This window comes from Nannospalax galili, unplaced genomic scaffold (assembly GCF_000622305.1).
Source record: "Nannospalax galili isolate Female #2095 unplaced genomic scaffold, S.galili_v1.0 scaffold769, whole genome shotgun sequence".
Taxonomy (NCBI): Eukaryota; Metazoa; Chordata; class Mammalia; order Rodentia; family Spalacidae; genus Nannospalax; species Nannospalax galili.
In genome coordinates this window covers 530,063-553,231 of record NW_008360306.1, presented here as the reverse complement: position 1 = coordinate 553,231, position 23,169 = coordinate 530,063, and the positions used below count along the sequence as shown (strand labels likewise).

The following is a 23,169-nucleotide window of genomic DNA, read 5'->3' as shown; positions in this document are numbered from 1 at the left end:
ATTGCAGATAACTCCAGAAGGCAGCAGCTTAAGACAACAAACATTTATCACCTCCAGCTGCTGTGAGCTGGGAATACTAGCATGGCTCAGCTGCAGGCCTCTGGCTCAGGGTGCCTCAAGGCAACAACCAAGATGACCACAGGGTTACTGGTCTCTCAAGACTCAGTGTCGGGGGAGGCAGCTTCTGAACTCACTCACATAACTATCAGCAGGTAGCAGGTGCTCACTGGTGATGGCAGACATGCCAGTTCCTTGGTGACATGGGTTCCTTTGAAAGGGAAGCCTCACAATCTGGAAGCTGGATTTCCCCAAAGCATGAGCCAAAGTCCAAGGTAAAAGTTATGTTCGCTCTGTCACCAAACCTCAGAAGTTACTATGTACCATTTCTGTAGCATTCTACTCATTCCAAGGGCGTTACAGGATACAGCCCATCTCTAGATGGAAAGGATCCCAAGGAAAGTTGCTGGGGCCATCTTGGAAGCTGCTTACTGGAGATGGGTACAGGGAAAACAAAACTTGAATTATCTGTGTATATCTGTGTGCATGTGTGTGTGGAGGCCAGAGGTAAATGTTGGGTGTCTTCCTTAATCATTTTCCATCTTATTTTTTGACACAGGGTCTCTCAATGAACCTGGAGCTTGCAAATTTGGCTAGACTGGCTAGCCAGCACACTCCAGGGAGCCTTCTGTCTACACCTCCCCAGTTCTGGGATTATAGGTACATGTCTGCCCTGTATTTTTACGTGGGTTCAGGGAATCAAACTCAGGTCCTCATACGTGCATGACAAGCACTTTATGTGTGTGTCTGTGTGTCTGTGTCTGTGTGTGATGAGAATTCACAAGAACTCGGCAGCATTAGTCATTTATAGAGTGGGAAATGAACAGCTCATCGACAAAATGGAAGTGGGGTGTTTAGCTACCTCCCCTTTGTATGTTTCTAAACCATTTGGAAACACTAAGTTGATTTTGAAAATGCTTTATCTTCAGTCCTTGGCTAAAGGACTTGTCCTTGTCCCTAAACTGATTTTGCTGAAGTGACTTCTCATGGCCTCTTGACGGCACTACCAGCTTCCGAAGTGTTCCCTCCTGCTTGAGGACATCAAAAGAGTCTTATGACCCCTCTTGACCCTCCAATTACATCATACTCTATATTTAAGCTCCTGGTGGTTGCCTCTGTCTAAAACACCTATGGGGTAGAAAAGTAACATCATCTACTTACTGTCTAAAGAATCAGACTCTGAAGTAAGAGAGATTAACAAGAAAAAAGCATAGCAATTGCATTTAACTGTGCTTTTTGTCCCATGGCACCAGAGTCTTCAGAAATGATGGCCTGAAGACCCAGGGGAAACCGTGTGTTTTTGTACTAAGTCTGATGAAAGAAGCAGACAGTGGATAGTGGTGGAGAAAAATGATTGGACGGAAAGAGGCATGATCAGTGTTAATAAACTAGGGTTAGAAGGGTTTCAGCAAGAACTGCTCAGATTCCTCTCTCCCCTCACTGTCTCTGTCTCTGTCTTTCCATTTCTTCCTTCAGATATGGGAGCAGAATACCTGTCTCATGAAGACTTTGGCAGGGGGGAGATCCGAGAGTGCCTTTGTGCCTTTTCTAGATGTTATGGCTTCCTTTAGAGAGCAGAATTCTCGTTTCTGTGACCTGCTGCAGGGACAGAGGAGAGACGCAGAAATGAGGGTGGGGAAAGCCAGAGATGCTTGGCTTCTAGTGTTCAGCTTGAACTGAGCTTTACAAAAAAGCCGTGCTGCCCCTGAGCTGTGTTTGGTGCCTATATGTTCATCTTGGCCCCCATTACATCCATAACCAGTCGCTAAATCATAAGTATTTTAAAATATTTAGCTACGAACCAAATACTCAGGAGATAGAGACTGCAGGACTGAAAGTTCAAGGCTAGCTCAGACTGCAATTTGAGTTTGAGGCCAACATAGACTACACAACTGCAAGGTCTAGCAACGGTCATGAACGCCGAGCTGCTCTTACCACCCACTGAGCCTCCTAATGTGGCCTGTGTAAGTGAGCACTGAAGGTATCCTGGGGACAGCTGGAAATCACACCCCAATAGCCCTGTAGTCACATTGAAACTCACATCCCCTATCAGCTCTTTTGCAGCTGGGTTTTCTGCTATTTCATCAGCCACTTAAGCTCAGTCTCATGTGAAAGATTACATGCTTTTCATAGGAAAAGTGAGTCAAAAGCGAAGTTGGAATCGGAGGCTCCTGACTAAAGTCACTTTAGGAAGGAAGGGTTTATTTTGACTCCCCAGTTGAGGGTTCAGTCCATCATGGTGGAGAAGTCAGGGTGGCAAGAGTAGTTCTAGCTGTGGCAACAGGGGCATTTGGTGGCCAGTCACACTGCATCCAGTCAGAGAGCCAAGAGAGATGAATCTTGATGCCCCAGCTCGACTTCTCCTTTTTATTCAGTCCACTCAGAGCCCATGGGATGGTGACACCCTCATTCAGGATTGGTCTTTGCTCTTCAGTTAAACCTCTCAGAAAACACCCTCACAAACCTACTCACAGGGGTGTCTCCTAGGTGATTCCAGCCAAGTTGATAATGAAAATGAATCATCACAGAAGCTAAAATTTTGGACCTTCAGGGAGGTTCACTTGATTGTAGCAGAGCTGTGAACTTGATCTTCTTCCAGGGAAAAGGAAAATGTAGTGAAACCCCCAGGGCTTTAACCCTCTCCACACAATCTTCTTATTAGGATGTTGATAATGGGGAAGGAGACTTTCCTAGATCAATGTGTGTTTCATTTCTTCAGGACAAATTTCAAATAGCGTTGGATTCCAAAGAAATTGAGTAAACCGTGGTGTGATGTGCAAATACTGAGGCTTCTGTAGACAATGAGATTGGCTAAGCTTCTAAATTGACTTCCCATTGGCTGAGTGACCTTGGGCAAGTGTTTTAAGTCCTCTTGGCTTCGGGTCTCTTTGATCATAAAACAGTGCTAGTAGTAGTCACAGCAGTCAACTTCTTATAAAAAAATATTTTATTTATTATTTTATTTATTTTATGTATATGAGTGAGTGTATTGCCTGCATGTATATAAGTGCACCCATGTCATGCATTGGCCACGGAGGTCAGAAGAAGGTGTCGAATCCCCTGGAACTGGAGTTACAGACAGCTGTTAGCCACCCTGTGGGTGCTGGGAATTGAACTCAGGTCCTCTGCAAGAGCAGCCAGTGCTCTCAACCGCTGAGCCAGCTCTCCAACCCCATCATTCAGCCTTTTGAGTGATCAGAAATGGCAAGTGTGTATCCTTGCTGCAGCTGCTCCCTCCTGGGTCCATGACAGACATTGCCAATCAGTCACAGAAATTTTTCTGATGAAATTGAACTAAAAGATGCTCCAGACAGCCATGACTGCCCATAGCTAAACTGAAGCTGACACTGGAACTGAAGTCCATGTTCTGTCAAAAGCTTAGTGCATTCAGATACATGGAACCGTAGTGCATCCCAGACACATGGAACCTAAGCACTGTTAGAATTACTAGAACTTTTCTTGGAAAATCTTAAAACACAGAATAGACTCGTTGTCTGATCTCAGAGCCTATTTCCTTAAGCTCCTTTAGGGCTGTGAAGGACAGACCCCAGTTTATCACATGGATTTGGATTGGCTACCAGTATCTGACAGCTGGACTGCTGTTTCCTCATATTTAGTCTTTGAAAAGACCCTATGAGATTAGTGAGTTTTATTAATTTTTTAAACTAGCATATTGGCTGTTAGCATACCAGCTTAGTCCCTGGCTGATGGGGGCTCAAGGATGCTGGCAGCCAATTTCCATTCCAATCAAGTGAGACCTGAGAGAAGCAGAGAAAAACAGATCAAAAGAAACTAGAATTTGATTGAAAGCTATGGCATCTAGCGCCACCTACTGTTACATCTCCACATAGCTGCCATTGCCAACCCTAAGGCCATTGATAGTATCAGTCTGTCTGTAATAAGTTTATTTCAAAACGTTTTCATGATCTCAATCATTATATTTTCAATTCATGGTTTATGATTCTATACGTAAAAATCACACATACTTATTATAGAGAGATGGGAACAATTCCTTGGTAAGATTAGTTACACTCCCTGTAGCCAGCACACCTGAGTTTCCTGGAGGTTCCTGGTTTAAGAACAAGTGAGTGCTACTTTGGAGCCCTGACATGCAAAGGAAAGTGAGGTGTGGCTCTGGAACTCTGGCTCCATCCATATCCCATTCTCCAACTGTCGCCTATCTGCCTCCACTCCCCTAGTTCACACTTCATCGAGTCCTTCAAAGCACAATTCCCATTCCCAAAGCAGTGTGACTTGAACTGAAGAGTTCACCAGAGAGATGAGGATGGCTACACTGAGCCTCTCAAGGGGAGAAGTAATAAACCATCTTTCATAAGCTTGTGGGGGTTCTTATTTTCTGAAGGTCAACCACCCTCTCTCATTCCCACTCAGGACCCATCCTCCGTAGCACACTGCCCCTTCCAGCTTGTGCTTCTCAAGGATGCTTTCTCGCTCCCTCCCATCCTCTTGCTCAGTAAACCAACACCTTGGGAAAGGGAGATTTAAGAAGCAGCAGTGGAATGATGAATTTCCCTCCAGCATGAAGAAGACTGAATTTTCCAAGAGACTTAATAGGCAAGAGCCTAAGTTTTAACTGTAGAGATGGAGGCTCTAGCATTACCTCTGACAGCTTCTGTTTCCTTTTCTGTAATATTAGTATTAATAACTGTCTCATTAGGTTATTGGGAGAAGTAAATGGGATGGATTGTGTGAAATGCTGAACATAGTGCCGGCACGTGGCAGTGTCCCAACAATTTGTCCATCTGGGTGACTCAGACATGCCCTTTTCCCACCAATCTCCCCACCTCCAAGGAGAGAGTCCATATGTACACTAAATCATGAATGGCGTATCTCTCCAGAGTTGCATATCATCCAGCCTGTATATTCTTATGTGACAGGTTTGAAGTGATCAAGTAATGCAAAGGAACAAAGAGTAAAAGGATGAGTCCACTGTAACAAGTTGAGAGGGCATTCCAGGAAGAGAGAACAGCAGTTGCAAAGGCCCTGTGGTTAGAAGGAGCATGGTACATATGGCACACTTCAAGGAGGCCTGTGTGGCTGGCAGTGCTTCCAGATGATGACAGCACTGAAGGCAGGAGGCAGGTCTCACAGAGCTGGGGAGTTCCTTAGAAAGATTTTGAACTTTAAGGGCAATAAGGAACATTTTTAAATATTGTAGGCAAAACAGTAGTGGAAGCAAGAGTGCGTTTTGGAAGGCTCATCTGTGAAGGTGGTGATCAAAAGAAATGCGTAGAGGGAGTAACCCTGGAAAGATGGCTCAGAGGTGAAGATCAGTTGCTGCTCTTGCAGAGGATGAGGGTTCATTTCCCAGCACCCACAAGGTGGCTGACAACCACAACTCCACTTCCAGGATATCCAGTGCCCTCTTCTGGCCTCCACGGGCATTGCATACACAGGTGCACTTGCATACATGCAGGCAAAACACTCATACACATAAAATAAAAGTGAATAATTTTTTTTAAGTAGAGGGAGGAAGCTATGTGTATTGTCCTGGTAAGGGTTGGTGCTGGCTGGCAACAATTGAGACTGACAATGTGGGAGAGGAAGACAAAATAGAGAGCTCTTTAGAAACCAGAAACCTTTCAAGTCAGCTGTTAGAACAAGAAAATATCCCCAGACAACAGCACCCACAAGGGTGTGGCCGCATCCATACAAAAGGCCACGGTGTGCTGACCCCTGGGTTAGAGGGGACTGAGTCAGAGCAACAAGGGCAGAATACTAAGCTCCCCACTGTGTGATATTTAAGAAGAAACTCCATCTCTTAGGTCCTGGGATTCCCTTTTGGCAAAATAGAAATAAAGATGCCCTTTGGATTTGTGTGAGAGTTAAATGAGGCATCAGAGGCTGGAACAATTGAGGAAGGATGCTCCATAATCACATACCTGAGAGAAATGATCATTCAGCCATGAAGCCTGTCAGGGTCACATGGCATCTGTCTGTCCTTGCATGGCCACAGTGACCAGCACCACCATTACCTTGCCATAAAGAGGTACCTCGTCTCCCTTATAATTAGTATTTAACTTGTAGGTTTAACCCTGAACACTACAATGCTCACATCTCTCTGCTCATTCAGAAACAGGGAGAGGAGCTCAGTGCCAAGACAGCAGAAGCTTTCTCCACAATAATCGTGACTCCTGGTTGTCTGTTCCTGCACTTTCCCCCGAAGACTCTGGTGGCACAGCCTCCCCTAAATTCTCAACAGAGAACTTGCTTGTCTCCTCAGAAGAGAGTCCCCTTTTCCATCACTTTTCTCTCTCAGTATTCAGACCCAACATCTTGTCTTCTGGGTCCATAAGAAGATGGGTAAAGGGACTCAAAGTACTCAAAGGAGGCCCTCTGCGCCCAGGAAGGACATTTTTTATTGTATGTGTTTGAGCATTTGGTTGCATAAGAACACCATGTGCTTTCAGTGCCCACAATACCAGAAGAGGGTGTTGGATCCCCCTGGAAATGCAGTTATGGATGCTTGTAAGTTGTCATGTGGGTGCTGGGAACCAAACCCAGGTCCTATGCAAGAGCAGCCAGTGTTCTTAAATGCCGAACTATCTCTCCAGCCCACTAAAGGGATTCTTTAAGGGCTCAATAGAGCATATCATATTTCATTTTGAAGTATTTGCTGTGGAATAAGGTCACTGGTTCTGGGTATCCCTAGGTAGGTAGGTACTTTATGTCTTGGTGTCCAAAAAAATAAAATAAAATGAAATAGTCCCTTCTCCCCAAAGGAAAGTACTCACCCACACTATAAACCCACCACCGAAAGCCTAACTATGGCTGTGCGATCCAAGGCCTCATGTGCGTGTTCTCACCGTGACCACACTCACTCCTTCCCGACTGCCCTCCATCCCATGAGTCTGGAATTTGCGGAGCTTCCTGCTCACTCTTCACTGATCTCTTTTCAAACATTCTCCCTCCCCCCTCAGCTCCACAGTGTGTCCCAGCTGTTCTCCTGATGTCTGTATCAACCCAAGCACATTTAACAGGAATTCATTTCCATCTTAATTTGATTCTCGGAAGTAGATCATATTTTAAGGTATAACAAAGATGAGTTTGGAACATTCTTTCATAAAACAGAGAAAACAGATATTTAGAAGATTGGTTTTCTGGCCATGACCTCCAACAAATCATTCTGATTTTCTACCATAAAAAGTCTTTATGATGAAATCTAACAAAATTCAGTGCATGAGCTAGGGAGGTATTATCTTTAAATCAATAGCTAGTCCCCACTATGCAAAACAGGACATTGATGGGAGGGGTGGAACAGAGCTACTAAGAACACATGCATTGCTCAGTACGGTAGTGCAGGCCCTGAGAGGGTGAAGCAGGAGGATCATGGGCTCAAGCCGAGCCGAGGTTTTGATAGTGAGAGCCTGTTACAAAAAAAAAAAAAAAAAAATGCTTTTCTGTCACTTGCACTTGAGTTCAAGTTTAGGCTTTGCCACTTACTGACAGGTCTTTTTCACCTAAGCCTCCACTTGCTCCCCTAAAGAATGTAATTGCAGTATAATCTCATGTAAGAATGCGCTTAGGATAATACATAGCACATCCTTGGCAGAATACCACTGGCTCCATAAAACAGGTGAGAAAACTGAGGCTCAGAAAGTGGCTACAAACTCACTCAGGGTCATTCAGATCCTAAATAACAAAGCTGGGACTCAAACCTGGATCCTTCTAACAGCAAAGCTTTTTACATTTATTCCTCATTAAAGCTTCCAAAAGCTGCTATTTAAAGAATCTACACACTCACCCACCTCCCCACATCCATTAGCTGTTAACCTGGTTCATTAGGGGACATCACAAGGTGCTTTTCAGAGTCCTATTCTCCAAACCTGGACTCATCAGTCAAAGAAAGGATTCTGTTGGCACCTGCTATAGGAAAGGTGAGCAGGGCAGAGACCCTGACTTTGTTTTCCAGGAAACAAAGAACTGTGTCATCATTCATATTTCACAGAACATCAGAAAAAACAGAGGCTCTGCAGGCCAATATCACATCCAAGGAAAGCAGGGTCAGAACTGTCCCCAAGATGGCTCTGCAGCAGCCAGGCTAGGGGGTGAAACAGCCCAAAACAAAGTGGGCTTTGCTTAGTGCTTACTCCCTCCTAGTTTTTTTTTTTTTATCTTTATCTTTCTTTCTACAGTGTTTGCTAGTTTTGTAAGCAGAATAAAATCTTCAATGTAGAGTTGGTTCAGAATTGTGTTCCACATGTAAAAAGACCCAGTAGTCACTGTTAAGAGGGAATACAAGGACACAAGGACATGGGGCCCAGGACAAACAAGCTCTGTGAGAGAAAGTGTCCTAAGAAGATGTGGATCATTCATTAGGTTCTAGAGAAAAAAAAAGGACATGTAAGAAGGTTCTAGATATCATAAAATCATGCATCTGGAATGTCCTGCAAAGACCCATGTGTTAGAGGCTTGACACTAAGGGGAGATGGAAGAGCATTGAACACGGCCTCATGGGATGTCTTCAGACAGGTCATGAAGTATACTCTGGGAGGTATTGTGACATTGTGGGACCTAGGTCTCTCTGGCTCTCTCTCTCTCTGAGGTGAGTGGTTTTCTCTGCCCCATTCCTCCATCAAATTGCCCCCTCACAGTTTCAAACCTGTGGGACCAATCAATCACAGACTGAAAGCTTCAAAACTTGAGCCAAAATAAAGCTTTCTCTTTACAAGCTGTGTCGGGCATTTGTTACAGTGATAGAAAGCTGGCTAATGACCCCATAACTAACCCTAAGCTATAACCCCATAGCCGTTTCCTTTGGGTCTTCATTTCCGTTTCTTGAACACCACACAGAGAGCCTATTCTCCGAAACTGCATTTCCCAGAGGCCTTAGATTCAGATGATAGGGGGATCCAGCAGAAAATTAGAGGGTAGGAAGAGAGGAGAATCCAGAGTCCCTGTGTGTCATTCAGCACCTCCGTTCAAACCAGTCTCATGAGTCCAACCTCTGCCATGTATCCCCATTCCAGGTTTTCTGGAGTCCCCTTCCCTTAGTCCTGCCCTCCTCGTGGCCAAAGCTGCTTCTTTTGCTAACCTCTAGCTTTTTCTGTTGCCCCTACTTGGCTTTTCAGATCTTCCAGCACTTTTGAAATGGATCCCAGTTTGATTCCTTCTGTGAAGCTACTGAGTATGAGCTCTGATTTTCCATCCAGAGCCTGCCTGACACAGTGTGTTAAACTAAACCATTAACTTGTATCATTCCAGAGTCTTAGACAACTCTATTTAAATGAGCATTAAACATTTATATTTTTCCTGCCTCAAGAGAATTAGTCAAAATTGCTGTACAAGCATGAAAAACACTATTATTTAATTAGGATTAATATATGTAAATTACAGAAAAATTAGGGAAAGGAATAACCCAAGTAAAAAATTATTGTTTAATTAATTTACAACTCAAACACCCTGATATGACATCTCAATTGCTGATTTATTGTATTTACTTATAGTTTATTGTATTATACATGTATACTTTGCCGTCAAATTTTTAAAACATCATTTGTATGAGATGACAGAAATTTCTAGATTAAGGTAAATCTTAGCACTCTCTATGATCTAACTTCTTTATATCATATAAGTTGCATTTTCACTTGGAATTATATCCCATCACCAATCTTTTACACCAATAAACAACAGCAATGTGAAGTGTTAATAGCAAAACACCATAATCTGAACAGATCATGGCTTAGCCCCATGACTGGGCATGGAGGCATCTCATGCTGTAATCCACCCTGAAGCTCTTGGTCCTTGCTATGCCATTCCCTTGGATGAAGTGGGATTGTTGGGCCAAGGGGACATATACAGTTATCATTGCTCAGGGGTGGGAGTGGCTTCTGAGAAATGCACTGTTAGGTGATAGGGTCAGTGTGCAGGCATCATACAGTGTTAACACAGTCCTAGTCTGCCACCCACCTAGGCTATGTGGAATGAGTGTGTGTGTCTGTCTGTCTGCACGTTTGCGTGTATATGGGCACATGTGGAAGGGTCTGAGTGCACACATGTGGAGGCCTGAGGTTGACGTCAGGAATCATCCTCCATCTCTCTTCTGCCTTATTCCTGGAAGGGTCTCCCAGTCAAACCCACAGCTCACCAACAAGGCTAGTCTCACTCACCAGCTTGCTATGGGAATCCCTTGTCTCCACCTTCTGAGGCTGAAATTACAAGAGCTGCTATGCCCACCCAGCATTTATGTGGGTTCCGCAGGTCTGAGTTCCAGTCCTTACACTTTCATGGCAAGTGATCTAACCACTGAAGCACCTCCCCAGCCCATACATGTGGCTGGGTAGTAGGATTGCTGACCCAGCTTCATCCTCCTGAGAGGTTCACTGCCTATGATGTCAATGCAGTAAGAATCCTTCAGCTCCATTACAATGTTTTGTGGTCGCTGCTGAGGCCATTGTTTTTGCAGTGCAGGGCTAAGCACAGGGGCTTGTACCTGCTAAACAAGTGCTCTACCACCCAGCTTCATGATCACCACAGACCACCATCATTTTCACAGTCCTTCTTTGACTTAAGAGTTGCTCTGTGGACCATGGCAATACTTCTGAGGCTTTTCATACCTGTGTCATGTTGACCTCTGCAATGCTTGTAATGAGTAATTCTGAACCCAGGTGTTCTAGCTATAATCCCAGCACTTGAGAGGCTAAGGCAGGAGGATTCTAAGTTTAAGGATAGCCTAGGCTATATCATGAGACTCTCTCAAAACAAAACGAATCTTTGATGCTTTATAAACTTTTAATTTTGTTAATATCAAATGATGCTTGAAAGTGGATGCTTGAACCAGGACTCCCCCTTCCAGAGACAATTATCATTGCTAGTTTATAATAATCATTAAACAACAGATTGCAAGGGTGGTTGCCTGGGGACCCACTGAAATGCTGACAGAGTAGTGGAGCTGTGGACTCATATGGTTCCACTAGACTTTTGTGTCAGGTTGATGACACAGTAGTGAATTGTTCAACACCAAATCCAACAACACAGACTCATTCTCCCTTGATAACATAGATCCCTGATACACTGGCAAGTGTCACTCAGCAACACTTGAAAAAAAATATGCTTCAAAGTTGGACATTGTTATGGTCTGATTATGAAGTGTCCCCCCAAAAGGTTCATGTATTGGGACTGAGGTGATGACTTAGTAAATTGCTTACCTTGCAAGGGTGAGGACTGGCATTTGACCCCCAGAACCTATATAGGAAGCCAGGCACAGTGGCACAAGATTGCAATCCCAGTGGTCAGAAGATGGAGACAGAGCCAGGGGGATCCCTGGAAGCCAGCTGGCTAGCCAACCTAGCCTTCTTGGTGAAATTCCAGGCCAACAAGAAAGCCTATCTCAAATAAAGAGTGCAGATCAGAGGCAACCTTGGGTGTCGTTCGTCAGGTACCCTTAACTTTTTATTTTATCAAACTAGCACACATGCACCCACACACACATGAATGTGTACACATGTACACACATAAGCATGCCCATCTAAGTTCATGTATTGAAAGCTTGACCCCTTATGTAATATTCAGACGTGAGCCTTTTGAGAATTAACTGGATCATGAGTGTTCCAACCTCATAAATAGACCAATCTGCTGATGAGTTCAGAGGTTATAAAACTATCAAGTGAGACCTGATTAGAAAAATCAGACTAGGCCAGGCATGGTGGTGCATGCCTTTAATCCCAGCACTCGGGAGGCAAAGGCAGGCAGATCTATGTGAATTCAAGGCCAGCCTGGTCTACATAGTGAGTTCCAGGACAGCTGGAACTACAGGGAGACCCTGTCTCAAAAAAGACTAAAAAAAGGGAGAAAGAAAGAAAGAAAGAGAGAGGGGGGAGGGAGGAAGGAAGGAAGGAAGGAAGGAAGGAAGGAAGGAAGGAAGGAAGGAAGGAAGGAAATCAGACCACTGATGTGTGATGTTGGAGGGCCTGTCCCATCCATGGCCTCTGCTTCTCTCCCTCTCCTCTCTCCTCCCTCTCTCACTCCCTCTCTCTTGTGCCATGAGGTAAACAGCTTCCCTCCACAATGCCCTTCTGCTGTGATCTTTCTGACTTGCTTCAGTCCTAAGATCAACAGAGCCAGCTGCGGACTAAAACCTCTGGAACCATGAGCCCAAATAAATCTTTCCTCTTTTTAGTTGCTTTCCCTCTGTGTTCTATTCACAGCAGTGGAAAGTGACACAGACATTCTCACTATAGCATCGTGAGGAAGGCGGCATGTGAGAGGCTTAAGAGGTCACAGGTGCACTAGTGTCACATCAGCAGGGTTTAAACATGTACATGTGAATTATCTGGCAGGAAAAGGTGTGTTTGTTTTTCCTTTGTTTACAAATGTGGTAAGTTGGGAATGTTATTTTGGTGCTTCGAGGAGAACATAATGGGAACTCAAAAAGGAAGGGATTAGAAAGACAGGCAACTTGCCTTGGAACAGTTTTTTTGTTTTTGTTTTTTTGCCATGGCCAACCCTTCTGATCTTTCCTGAGGGATGAGAGTGGGGGAAGAGAACTGGTTAAAATAATTCTTGGGGAAGGGGGTGGTCAGAGAGATGGCTCAACAGTTCAGAGCACCAGCTGCTCTTGCAGAGGACACCCAGATTCTCTTTCCAGCACTCACATCGTGGCTAACAACAGTAACTCCAGTTCCAGGGGATTCAACACCTTCTGGCCTCTGTGGGAACTGCACATTGCACTTACATACATGCAAGCAAAACATACATATAAAATAAAAATAAATAGATAAAACCAAGAAGATTTCTTGGTCTTCTGCCTACATTGGCCATCCCAAGAAAGGGACACACTTCAAGTAGAAAGTTTGTGTTGCGGTTAACAGCAACCCCTACACACGCTTGTTTAAATAATAAAGGAAACAATCAGGAAAATGGTGCTGGTGAACCTTGCTCATTTAATAGAGCATCCAGGCCTGACTCCTCCTACTTAGCCTACCAACTCTCTCTCTCAAACCCTGACTTCAAAAACCCTTCTCAGTGAAGTGATACCCATAGGGTTGTGCCAAACATTGTTTTGCCCTTTTTTGACAGATTTTCTCTTTGTTAACGATTTGACTACTTTACCCTTAATGCAAAATCATATGACATGCACACCAGCTAAGAAAAAGAAAAAAAAAAGTACCACAGTCCCACTCTATAAAGAAACACCACATTTGGGGGTCATGCCTTCCATGTCTTTGAAATGTGTATTTCCATGTAGATCATTTTTCAAAAAGTGATTTTAATAATGAAATGGAGATTTTTTTTAAAGGTTAAAACCTCATTTAGTTTTATGTCTTATGGGGTTTATACTGAGTACAATATTGTATAACTGTAATAATTCAACTGTAAACTTAAAAATGTACAGCCAATTTTGTAAGAGATGCATCCTAGCTCAGAAAAGTGTTATTGAATATGTCAATGCTGATGTAATAAAATGCTTCTTCTAAGTATGTGGTTATTAAATAAATAATTTTTTAAAAAAACATAATTGTGCTATCAATAATACTTTCCAGGGCTGGAGAGATGGCTCAGTGGTTAAGAGCCCTGGCCTCTCTTACAGAGGACCAGTTTGGTTCCCAGAATTCACATATTGGCTAACAACCATTCATAACTCCAGTTCCAGGGAATCCAACACTCTCTTCTGGTCTCCATGGGCATTGCATGCACATGTGTACTTACATACATACAGGCAAAACACTCATACACATAAATAAAAATAACTAAATCAATAAAAGCAAAAAAAATTAATATTGCTTTTCTAACATGTCCTCTCATTCAGAGAACTCAGAATATCTATATCAATAAAAGTACTTCCATCACTGTGTTAGAAGTACATCACTTTTCATTGCTGTGTGTTATTCAGCTGTTTAGAAGCATTCTGGAGTGAGATAGGTAGGCAGTTTGTTATTACAAGCAGTATTCTAGTCAGTGATCATACTGAGGAATCTTGGTGTCCAATCAGGCATATTCCCCTGCAGGATGCTTACTTGCAGGTGTTAGATCTAGGGGTATGACCACTTCTAATGCACTTGGTAAGCAAGGATGAATTATTTTTCCCAAAGGCCATCACAGTCTGTTCTCTTTCCAGCTTTACCTGAGAGTACTTTTTCCCATCATTTCTCATTATTTCTTTTTACCTAAAAAAAAACCTATGTTGTTGGAATTAATTTCAAAGCATGAGAATCCAGATAATACTCTGGTGAATATTTCCCCAAACTGGGTCCTAAGGAGGTGGCTTTTATATTATAGTTAATTAAATTATCTTTTTTATATTGACCTGGCATCATTCTCTGATTTGTAAAGTTTTGATTGTGAGATTTACCAATGTCTATTTAGGACAGATGAATAAGGAAGGAGAAATAAAAATCCATAAAGAATTGTCTGAATAATCCACTTCTAAAATCCTGCTATGGGACTATAAAGGGGGGAAAAGGTCACTGGCACCTTTACAGTGACCAGATACGGTTCTTAAAATCAGTGTCGATAACACAAACAATAATTTTCAATGTCCCTTTCTTTTACTCAACTTTTAAATTATATTTATTTACCTGTTTGTGTGTGGGAGGGGGTATACACTTCCATGACACACCTGTGGAAATCGGAGGATAATATGCAAGAGTCAGTTCTCTCTTTCCACCATGTGGGTGCCAGGCCTCAAGTTCAGGCTTAGTGGCAAGTGCCTTTACCCACTGAGCCATCTTGCCAGCCCCAATAATTACTTTTTAATGTTTATTTATTTGCTTTTTTAAAAAATGCTGACCAGTCACTCCTATTTACAGTTAAATGCTTGCTACAAGTCAAGAATTTGACAGTTGTTAATCCTTACAACAGGGTAGAAATTATTCCCATTCTCCTGAAGAATCTGAGGCCCAGAGAGTTGAAATAGCTTGCCCAAGTTCACACAACTGATCATCTTGCAGAGGAAGATGAGAACTCAGGTCCACCTTCCTCCAGAGCCCTTGATATGCCCACTGTGCCACTTGGTCTCTACTGATGTAGAGGTGGGCTCTGCACCCGCCTTCCAACCTGGACAGACATTGCTACAGTTTAGATGCTGAATGCCTCCGAAGTGCTAGGTGCTCAGTGTCTCCCAAAGTTTGGTCCTCAGTGTAGTGTACTGGGAGATGGAACCTCTGCTGGAGGTGTGCCTTTGAAGTGGCTTGTGGGACCTTGGTCCTTTCCTCCCAGTCATGAAGTGTTTTTGCTCTACCACACATTGCCCCCATTATATGCTGCCCTACCACAGGCCCAGAGCAACAGGGCCAAAACCACGAGCCAAAATAAAGCTTTACTCTTTGTAAGTTGATTATCTCAAGTACCTGTTGGAGTAAAGGAAAGCTAGCACAGACACCTCAGACCTCTATCACCTGATCCATTTGGAACAATGGTATTAATGCTCCTGTTTCTCTCATTTCCTATCTTCCCATCAGGCCATAGACAAGCCAGTGAAGAGCATCAGGTATCTGGACAAAGAGATCATGAACCTCAAAAAGGACCTTAGACGGAGTTGGTAAGTGCACCCCACTCAGTAAAGGGTGGCCCTCCTGCCAGTGACCAGCAGGTTGGGGGCAGGGGATAGGTCTTTCTTGAGTCCAGGTGTCCTCAACTCTAGACATCCTAAGGAAGACTTACTCGTGGATGACCCTATAAGGAGCAGGGAAAAGCTCTGACTTCTCAGGGAGTCTCTGTACTCTAGCCGCCTCCACGGCCTTACTCCAGCCTGTCTCCTGCTTAGAGCTCCCCCTACCCTTCATGGGCCAGAATCCAACTCAAGACCATTCCCACATGGAACCCTCCCCTTTTTACTGAAGGCCCACATGATGACAAGAGAGCCAGATAGACTGACCCTGGGGTGCTTATTCTACCTCCCCAGGCCTCTGTTTCCCAGAAGATAAAATGAGGTTGTCAGAACTGATGCAAACAGCTGCCTCCCCCATCGCCTTGAGTATTCCTCTCCCCTGGCTCCCCGCTCCTTCACTCCCTGATGGCAGGAGTAACTGAGGCTCAGGACTGCATTTTAGCCATCTCTATACAGCGAGATGAGTTTTTTTTCTTTTTTCTATGTGTATGTGTTGCATGGGGGTGGGGTTTGCACGTGTATGAGCATACATGTGGAGGGGAGGGTACCCATGCATGTGTGCATAAGTGCATGTGGAGGCTCAAGGTTGATGTTTGAAATCATCTTAGATCACTCTTCCACATTATTCTTCGAGGCAGAGTCTCTTAGGCAAACCCAGAGCTCAATGATATGGCTTGTATCACTACCCAGTTTGCACTGGGGATCCCCTGTCTCCATCTTCAAAGGCCGGAATTACAGGTAGGCACCACTCCCAACCGGTATTTATGTGAGTTTCTTGAGGCCTTTCACCTGCATAGCAGGTACTTTAACCATTGAGCTATCTCCCAGCCCCTAGAGGAAATCTTTTTTCCTTACCCCTTAACTCCTTCCTGGAAGTTGGAGGGAACTTTAATAGAGCTTTGAACTTAGCAACTCAAAGTAGAGTAAGAACTGGAGACCTTTTGGTCTGCTTGATTTTGCATAAAACACATATGAGATGTGCTGGGAGAGGTAATGTGGGCAGCTCAGAAGATCAATATGTCTTAAACACTTCATCTCCAAGCCAGACCACAGGGAGGGGCACAGCAAGATGCCTCTTTCCTTCACCCTTCATCAGCTAGAAGGTTCCCTGTCCCACCTACCAGCTCAGAACTGATGGCTGAGCCCAAAGAGGCATGAGAAGTACAGAGAAAAGGAAACAAGGGAAATGGGGCTAAGGAAGGGCTGAAGAGAGGACCCCAAAGGCAACATCCCCTAGCTGTAGGAGATGTAGCTCTGTCTACTCTTAGGGCCTTGGAACAGGTAGATATAAACCATGATGTAATCTTTCAGATTTAAATATCCACACTAAAAAAGATAAACAGAGGAAAACAACTCCAATAACATTTTTAAATTTTTTTTAGAAGAAGCATTTCATTACAGCTTTAAGATACTCAATAACATATTTTATTTAACCTAAAACACTCAGATTGTAGATAGATAGATAGATAGATAGATAGATAGATAGATAGATAGATAGATAGATAGATAGATAGATAGATTCAGAGTTGGGGAGACAGGTCAGTTGGTATGATGGTTAGTTTTGATTGTTAGTTTTGTGCTTGGCACAGTGTAGAATCACCTGAGAAGAGAGTTTCAATGAAGAATAGACAATATAAGAATAAACAAGATAAGGTTGCCTGTGGGAACACCTGCATGGGTTTTTCTTAATTGGACTAATTATGATGGGACTAGACCTTGATCACACCACAATGATGAACTGTAACCTAGACCATGATCACACCACAATGATGAACTGTGACGTAGACCTGGATCACGCTGCCGTGATGGACTGTAGCCTAGAACTGTGAGTCAAATAAACTTTTCTCTCTTAAACTGCTTGTGTTGGGGTATTTTATCACAATAGGAAAAGAAACTAAGACATCTGTTAAAATGCATGCCTTTCAAGCATGAGAAACCAAATTCAATCCCCCAAAACCATATTTATTTTTTAAATGTCAGGTGTGGTGGCCTGTGCTTGTAATCCCCGGGCTGGGGAGGTAGAGATGAGAGGATCCCATCAGCCAGCCTAACCTATGCAGCAAGAGGCCCTATCTCAAAAAGAAAAAAGAAAGAAAGAAAAAAAGAAGGTTGATACACCTGGGAAAAAAACAGCAGAGTTGTGTTCTGGTCTGCCTGAACACACACACACACACACACACACACACACACGCACACACACACAGAGTTTAATAAGAGGCTTTATGTTTTGTTTCCTCTACATGATATAAAGGGGTGAAATGAAGAAAAATAGTGAATGATTAAACTTCCAGGGCATGTTTCATACTTGGCACACATATATATGTACACCAACCATATTTCAAGTATCCAATAATCCTTATGTCCGAACTGTACATCCCATCCTCCTTACCCTAAAGAAAGTTCCTATATTGAGCCTTAACCCCCAGTGTGACTCTATTGGAACAAGGGCCACTAACAAGGTAATGAAGTTAAATTAGATCAGAAGAGTGTCCTTACCCAGTCTGACTTGTGCCCCTATAAGAAGAGGGGGAGACTTCAGGAATGCATGCACAGAGAAAAGGCCATGAGAAAATGCAGCAAACACATGGCTGTCTGCAAGCCAGGAAGGGAGGCTTCGGGATAAATCAATCCTGTGGATACCTTGATCTTGGACTTCAGCCTCCACAAGTATGAAAAAATAAGCTTCTATGTTGAAGCCATGCAGCCTGTGGCATGCTGTGAAGGCAACTCCAGCAGTTTAATAATACAGCAATTGTAATAATCCTGCAAGCAATATCCTCATCTCAAGAGGGCCAACAGGGCTCAACCTGAGAGTCCCACATTGAGCTGAGTTCAGGGATGGCATTTGAACTTGACTGTCTGAATCCAGGACTGAGACATTGGCCTCTGTTGTGTTTGAAGCCAAGTTACAAGGGCTTTGAGGCTTTGGAGCCATGGAGCTCCAGAGACCAGTGAGAGGTAAGATTGAGAAACCAAGACTTGTCTGGCAGTAGCCATAGCAGGAAGCCAAGAAAGACGGTTGTTCCATGGCTGAGGAGGAGCCTGCCATCAGGGTCCTCCACGGTGCTGCCTGTGAGATATTCCAGGCTCCACAGGGAAGTTGGATCCAAAGTGAAGTCCAAAATATGGAATCAATTAATCTTCACAGACATTCATGGTCAGAAAAGACACCATTGTAACCATGTCCAGCTGAGGTAAATGGACTCAAACCCAGAGTCCCAGTGGGAAAGACATATCCAAATGTCCAAAGGCTGAGAAGTAAGAATTTGCACAATAATCTGCTTATTGTCAATAAGCAGCTGATAAAGATAAAGAGGCCCGTGGATGCCTGGATCTATGTAAGCCCTAGATGCTTGCCTAAAGCAGAGTGACCCAGCCTCAGGAGGGTGACCAGCAAGGATAAGCTGGCTTGCACCCTGAATATGTCACTAAATTTTCAGGAAATTTGCAAGTCACCTACTAAACATAGCTATTATTTAAATTTATAATTAGAAAAAAATTAAAACACAAAGAAAGATACTGGAGAACACACCCTTCTTTGCGTGTGTGTGTGTGTGTGTGTGTGTGGTCTGCATGCACATGTGTGTGTAATTATGCATGCCCATGTACGTACATGGAGGCCAGAGGAGGACACTGATGTCCTGCTCTATCACTTTCCACCTTATTCTTTTGAAACAGAATCTCTCACTGAACTTGGACTAAGTCGATAGCCAGCAACCTTTAGCAATCCTGTACCTGCCCCCCAACAGTGCTGGGGTTATATGCACATATGCAACCACGCCTGGCTTTTTACGTAGCTTCTGGGGATTTGAACTCAGGTCCTTGTCTAGATGATCCAGTCCCATTTATCCCTTCTTGATGCCTTTATACATTTTCTCTTATTTACCCTCTCAAATTTATTGATGATTAACAGTTTCTGTGTGACCAAAATATTATAGGAGTATTGCGGGTTGAATATGAAATATCCTCCTCAGGTTCATGCAATTGAACACTTGGTCCCCGTTTGTGGTGCTGTTTAGGAAGGTTATGGAAACTTTAAGAAGGTAGAGCTTTGCTGCAAGAAGTATGTCATTGGAGGTGGGCTTTGAATCTTATAGCTTGGCCCAATTCCTGTTTTTAATCTGCCTCCTGACTACCCAGCCAGCCTTAGGTGCCATCAGCTGTACCTTCTCTGCCATGATGGACTAACACCCTGTGAAACTGTGAAAAAGCCTTCCTCCCCTAAATTGTTCTTTGTTTATGGGTGTGCGGGGGTCTCGGGGCGCCAGCTGCTAGCGTGGCGAGGGTCTCCTGTGCGCACCTGGGAAGCCATGGGTCCCTCGGCTTGTCTGCTCCATGTTGCTGGCGGGTCCCTGCTTCTCCGCGTCTCTGTGGGTCTCTGCTACCGGGGCTGGCCCGGTCGAGTTCTGCCCCAATTTCACCCATGCACTCTCTCTCTAAGTTCGGGACCCGTCAGCTGCCGGGTCATGAGGAGAGGTGCCGGACGGCTGAAGCTGGATTTCCGTGAGTCGATGACGGAAGGATAGCCCCCCCGCCCCAGGCTGGATCGTAGGCAGTAAGACACAGAACTCAGCTCAGTCAGTGGTACCGCCCCTTTATTCAGTGACTTAGCTCGGCTCCAAGTCTCGGTGATCCAGCTCCGGTAGAACACAGGATTCAGTGATACAGCTTCAGACAAGTTCAGTGATACAGCTCTGATTTATTAGGGGGAAACGAGAGAATTTATAGTGTGGAGGCAGTAGCAAAAGCCTTAGCTGATAGGTGCTCCTAGGATGCTTATTTTACATAGGGCGGTGGGCTTCTATCAGGCTATCAGACAACGCCTGATTAAAACCTGGTAGCTCCTGTGCCAGAGGGCATGTATCTTGTGACGGGCATTTCAAAAGTAAGTCAGGGAGGAGAGCAGAAGGCGCCCCGCTGAGAAGGGGAGTCCCCCATTCGCAGCGAGCCAGCTTGTAGCTATCTGGACATGGGGAGACTGCTACCCTAAACAGCAGGGGTCCCCAACATTTGTTCAGATGTTTGATCACAGCAATCGAAAACTAACCAATATAAGGAGTGTGTAAGCCAATTCCCTCCCAGCTCTGGGTTTACTGACACCATTTTGGGGGCTCAAAACTAGCCACAGCAGGAATATTTATGGGATGGAAATCAGTAAACACGGCAATCAGAGCTTATTTCTCTGCTTCTTGTCCCATCCCAGGAGAACTGGCTGTTAAAACACTCAACCTGAATATGCCTTAAGAAAGGCAAAGGTTGGGACTGCCACCACTGAGGAGGCTTGATGGAGAGGGCATGCAGTGGCTTTCCTGCCTCTTCAGTTGACTGGAGGAGTCTATCACTCTGCCTGACACAGCACAGATCTGGAGCAGGGTAGAATTTAACATCCTTATGGGACAAACAGGGTCAACCTTGTCAACTGATGAGGGCAAAAGAGAGACTAACACAAGGGAAGATAGAAAAGCCACCTCAAGAAGCCATGAAATAACATTGAATGTTTCCCTTGGCCACACTGCTGGATTCCACAGACAGTAAAGGAATCAGAAGACCTCTTTCAGAGGAACTGACCTGTCCAGGGAAAGTTGTCTCACCAAGAGTTCATACACACACACACACACACACACACACACATACACACACCAGGAATTCAAACCCAGGATTAAAATGAGATGAATTTTTTAAATATTTTATTTATTTTTTTTAAATTTTATGTGTATGAGTGTATTGCCTGCATGTAAGTGAGTGCACCCATGTGCAATGCCACAGAGGTCAGAAGAGGGTTTCGAATTCCCCTGGAATTGGAGTTAAGGGCAGTTCGTAGCCACCATGTGGGTGCTGGGAATCGAACCCGGGTCTGCTGCAAGAGCAGTCAGTGCTCTTAACCACTGAGCCATCTCTTCAGCCCCAAAATGAGGTGAATTATTAACAGAGATGTTGTCTCTTCTATTTACATTCTTTCATTCAGTCCGTATCGTTTCCTATTAGTCTAGCCCACCTTGCACCAAGCACCTTGTCTCCTGGATTTTTATTTAATACTCCAGTTTTCTTATAATTCAATTGCACCATTTCTGGTTTCATGGCCAATTTAACATGATGCTAAAAAGAATAAAGTTCTAACTGCTTTCTCCTCGCCTGTTCCACCAGATGTTCTCTAAGGCTAAGCAGCATGTGGTGCACTGAGTTGCTGGGGCTCTGCTAGCAGACATTGACAACTGGGGCCTCCGCAAGACCCAGTTCTTGATCCACCTTGAAACTGATGGCATAGTCTCCTCTAAAGACACCAGCACTTGGTGTAAATGTCATCAGGAAAGCAAATAACTTAGCTATAAGAATATTCAAATTTAGGGGCTGGAGAGACGGCTCAGCAGTTAAGAACACTGGTTGTTCTTGCAGAAGACCCAGGTTTGAACCCCAGCACCCACATGGCAGCTAATAACTATCTGTAATTCCAGTCCCGGGGATCCAACAGCCTCTTCTGACCTCTGCAGGCATTGCACAACACGGGTACACTTACCTACATGCAGGCAATACATGCATACACATAAAATAAAAATAATAGAATTTTTTTAATTAAAAAAAGAATATTCCACCTGAAGCCATGATATATCCACGGCAAGGATTAGGCAAGCATAGGCACCCGTAAACAACAATGAGTTGTCAGCCTCTCTCTCTCCCCCACAGCAGACCCAGTAAGGTACAAATTCTGCAAGTGTTGAGGAGAACTTTGCATTTGGTAGACAGCAGATGCAAAGTAATTAGAAAAGCTAGGATGGATTTTTGACAAAGAAAGAAGGTATTCTTTGTACTGATGTACTTCTCTGCTGTGTGTTGGATGAGAGTTTGCAAAAGGCCCATATGTTAATGGCTAGAGTGATGCTTTTAAGGAGTGGTGAAAACCTGGGGAGGTAGACACTAGCAGGAGATACTTCATTGGAAGCATGTCCTCAAAGGGGATTTGGGGACCCTAGATACTTCCTATTCCTGGCTCTTTGCTTTCTAGTTCATAAGGTGCATGGTTTTGCTCACACACTCCTGCTAGGATGTACTACCTCACCAGAGGTTGATCTCCAATGGGCTCTTGCATGTTTGGAGGTCATCTAGATACAAGCAGGTCAAGGACGGCCTTGGTCAGAACAATATGTTTTCTCATTCTCAAGGTTAACTAGGGCTTGGTCTTGTGGTGATAGGGACCCTTTGAACTTCAAGTTGGGAGCTGGAAAATCATCCCTTCTGCCATTTATTTGTGGTCAAAACAAGTCACAAGGCCAGCCCAGATTAAAGGGCTTGGGGGGATTCTACCTTACAGTTTGGTAAGAGCTATAAAGTCACATTGCAGAAGGGTGGCGATGGGGACCACTTTTCAGTCAATATAGTCACACAACTAATTCTGAGATGACTTTGGAGACAGGAAGGAACAAGAGTTCAAAGTAATCTGCATTCTTGGGAATGCACAGCTGAAAGCATGTCAAAAGTCAAGCAGGCAGCGGTGGGAGAAGAAAATTCAAGGCTGCAAGGAGGCCAGAGCTACCATGGTGAGCAGTGTA

The 23,169-nt window shown here is 44.1% G+C and overlaps 1 protein-coding gene across 1 annotated transcript in view; it reads left to right on the top strand.

Moving 5' to 3' along the window:
- Nucleotides 1–1,970: 1,970 nt before the first annotated feature.
- Ccdc60 (coiled-coil domain containing 60) overlaps nt 1,971–23,169 on the top strand; it is a 144,910-nt gene continuing 123,711 nt past the window's right edge. The window contains exons 1-2 of the mRNA XM_008824427.2: nt 1,971–2,021; nt 15,477–15,556. Coding sequence (XP_008822649.1) covers nt 1,971–2,021; nt 15,477–15,556 — 131 coding nt within the window. The remainder of the gene's footprint in view (nt 2,022–15,476; nt 15,557–23,169) is intronic.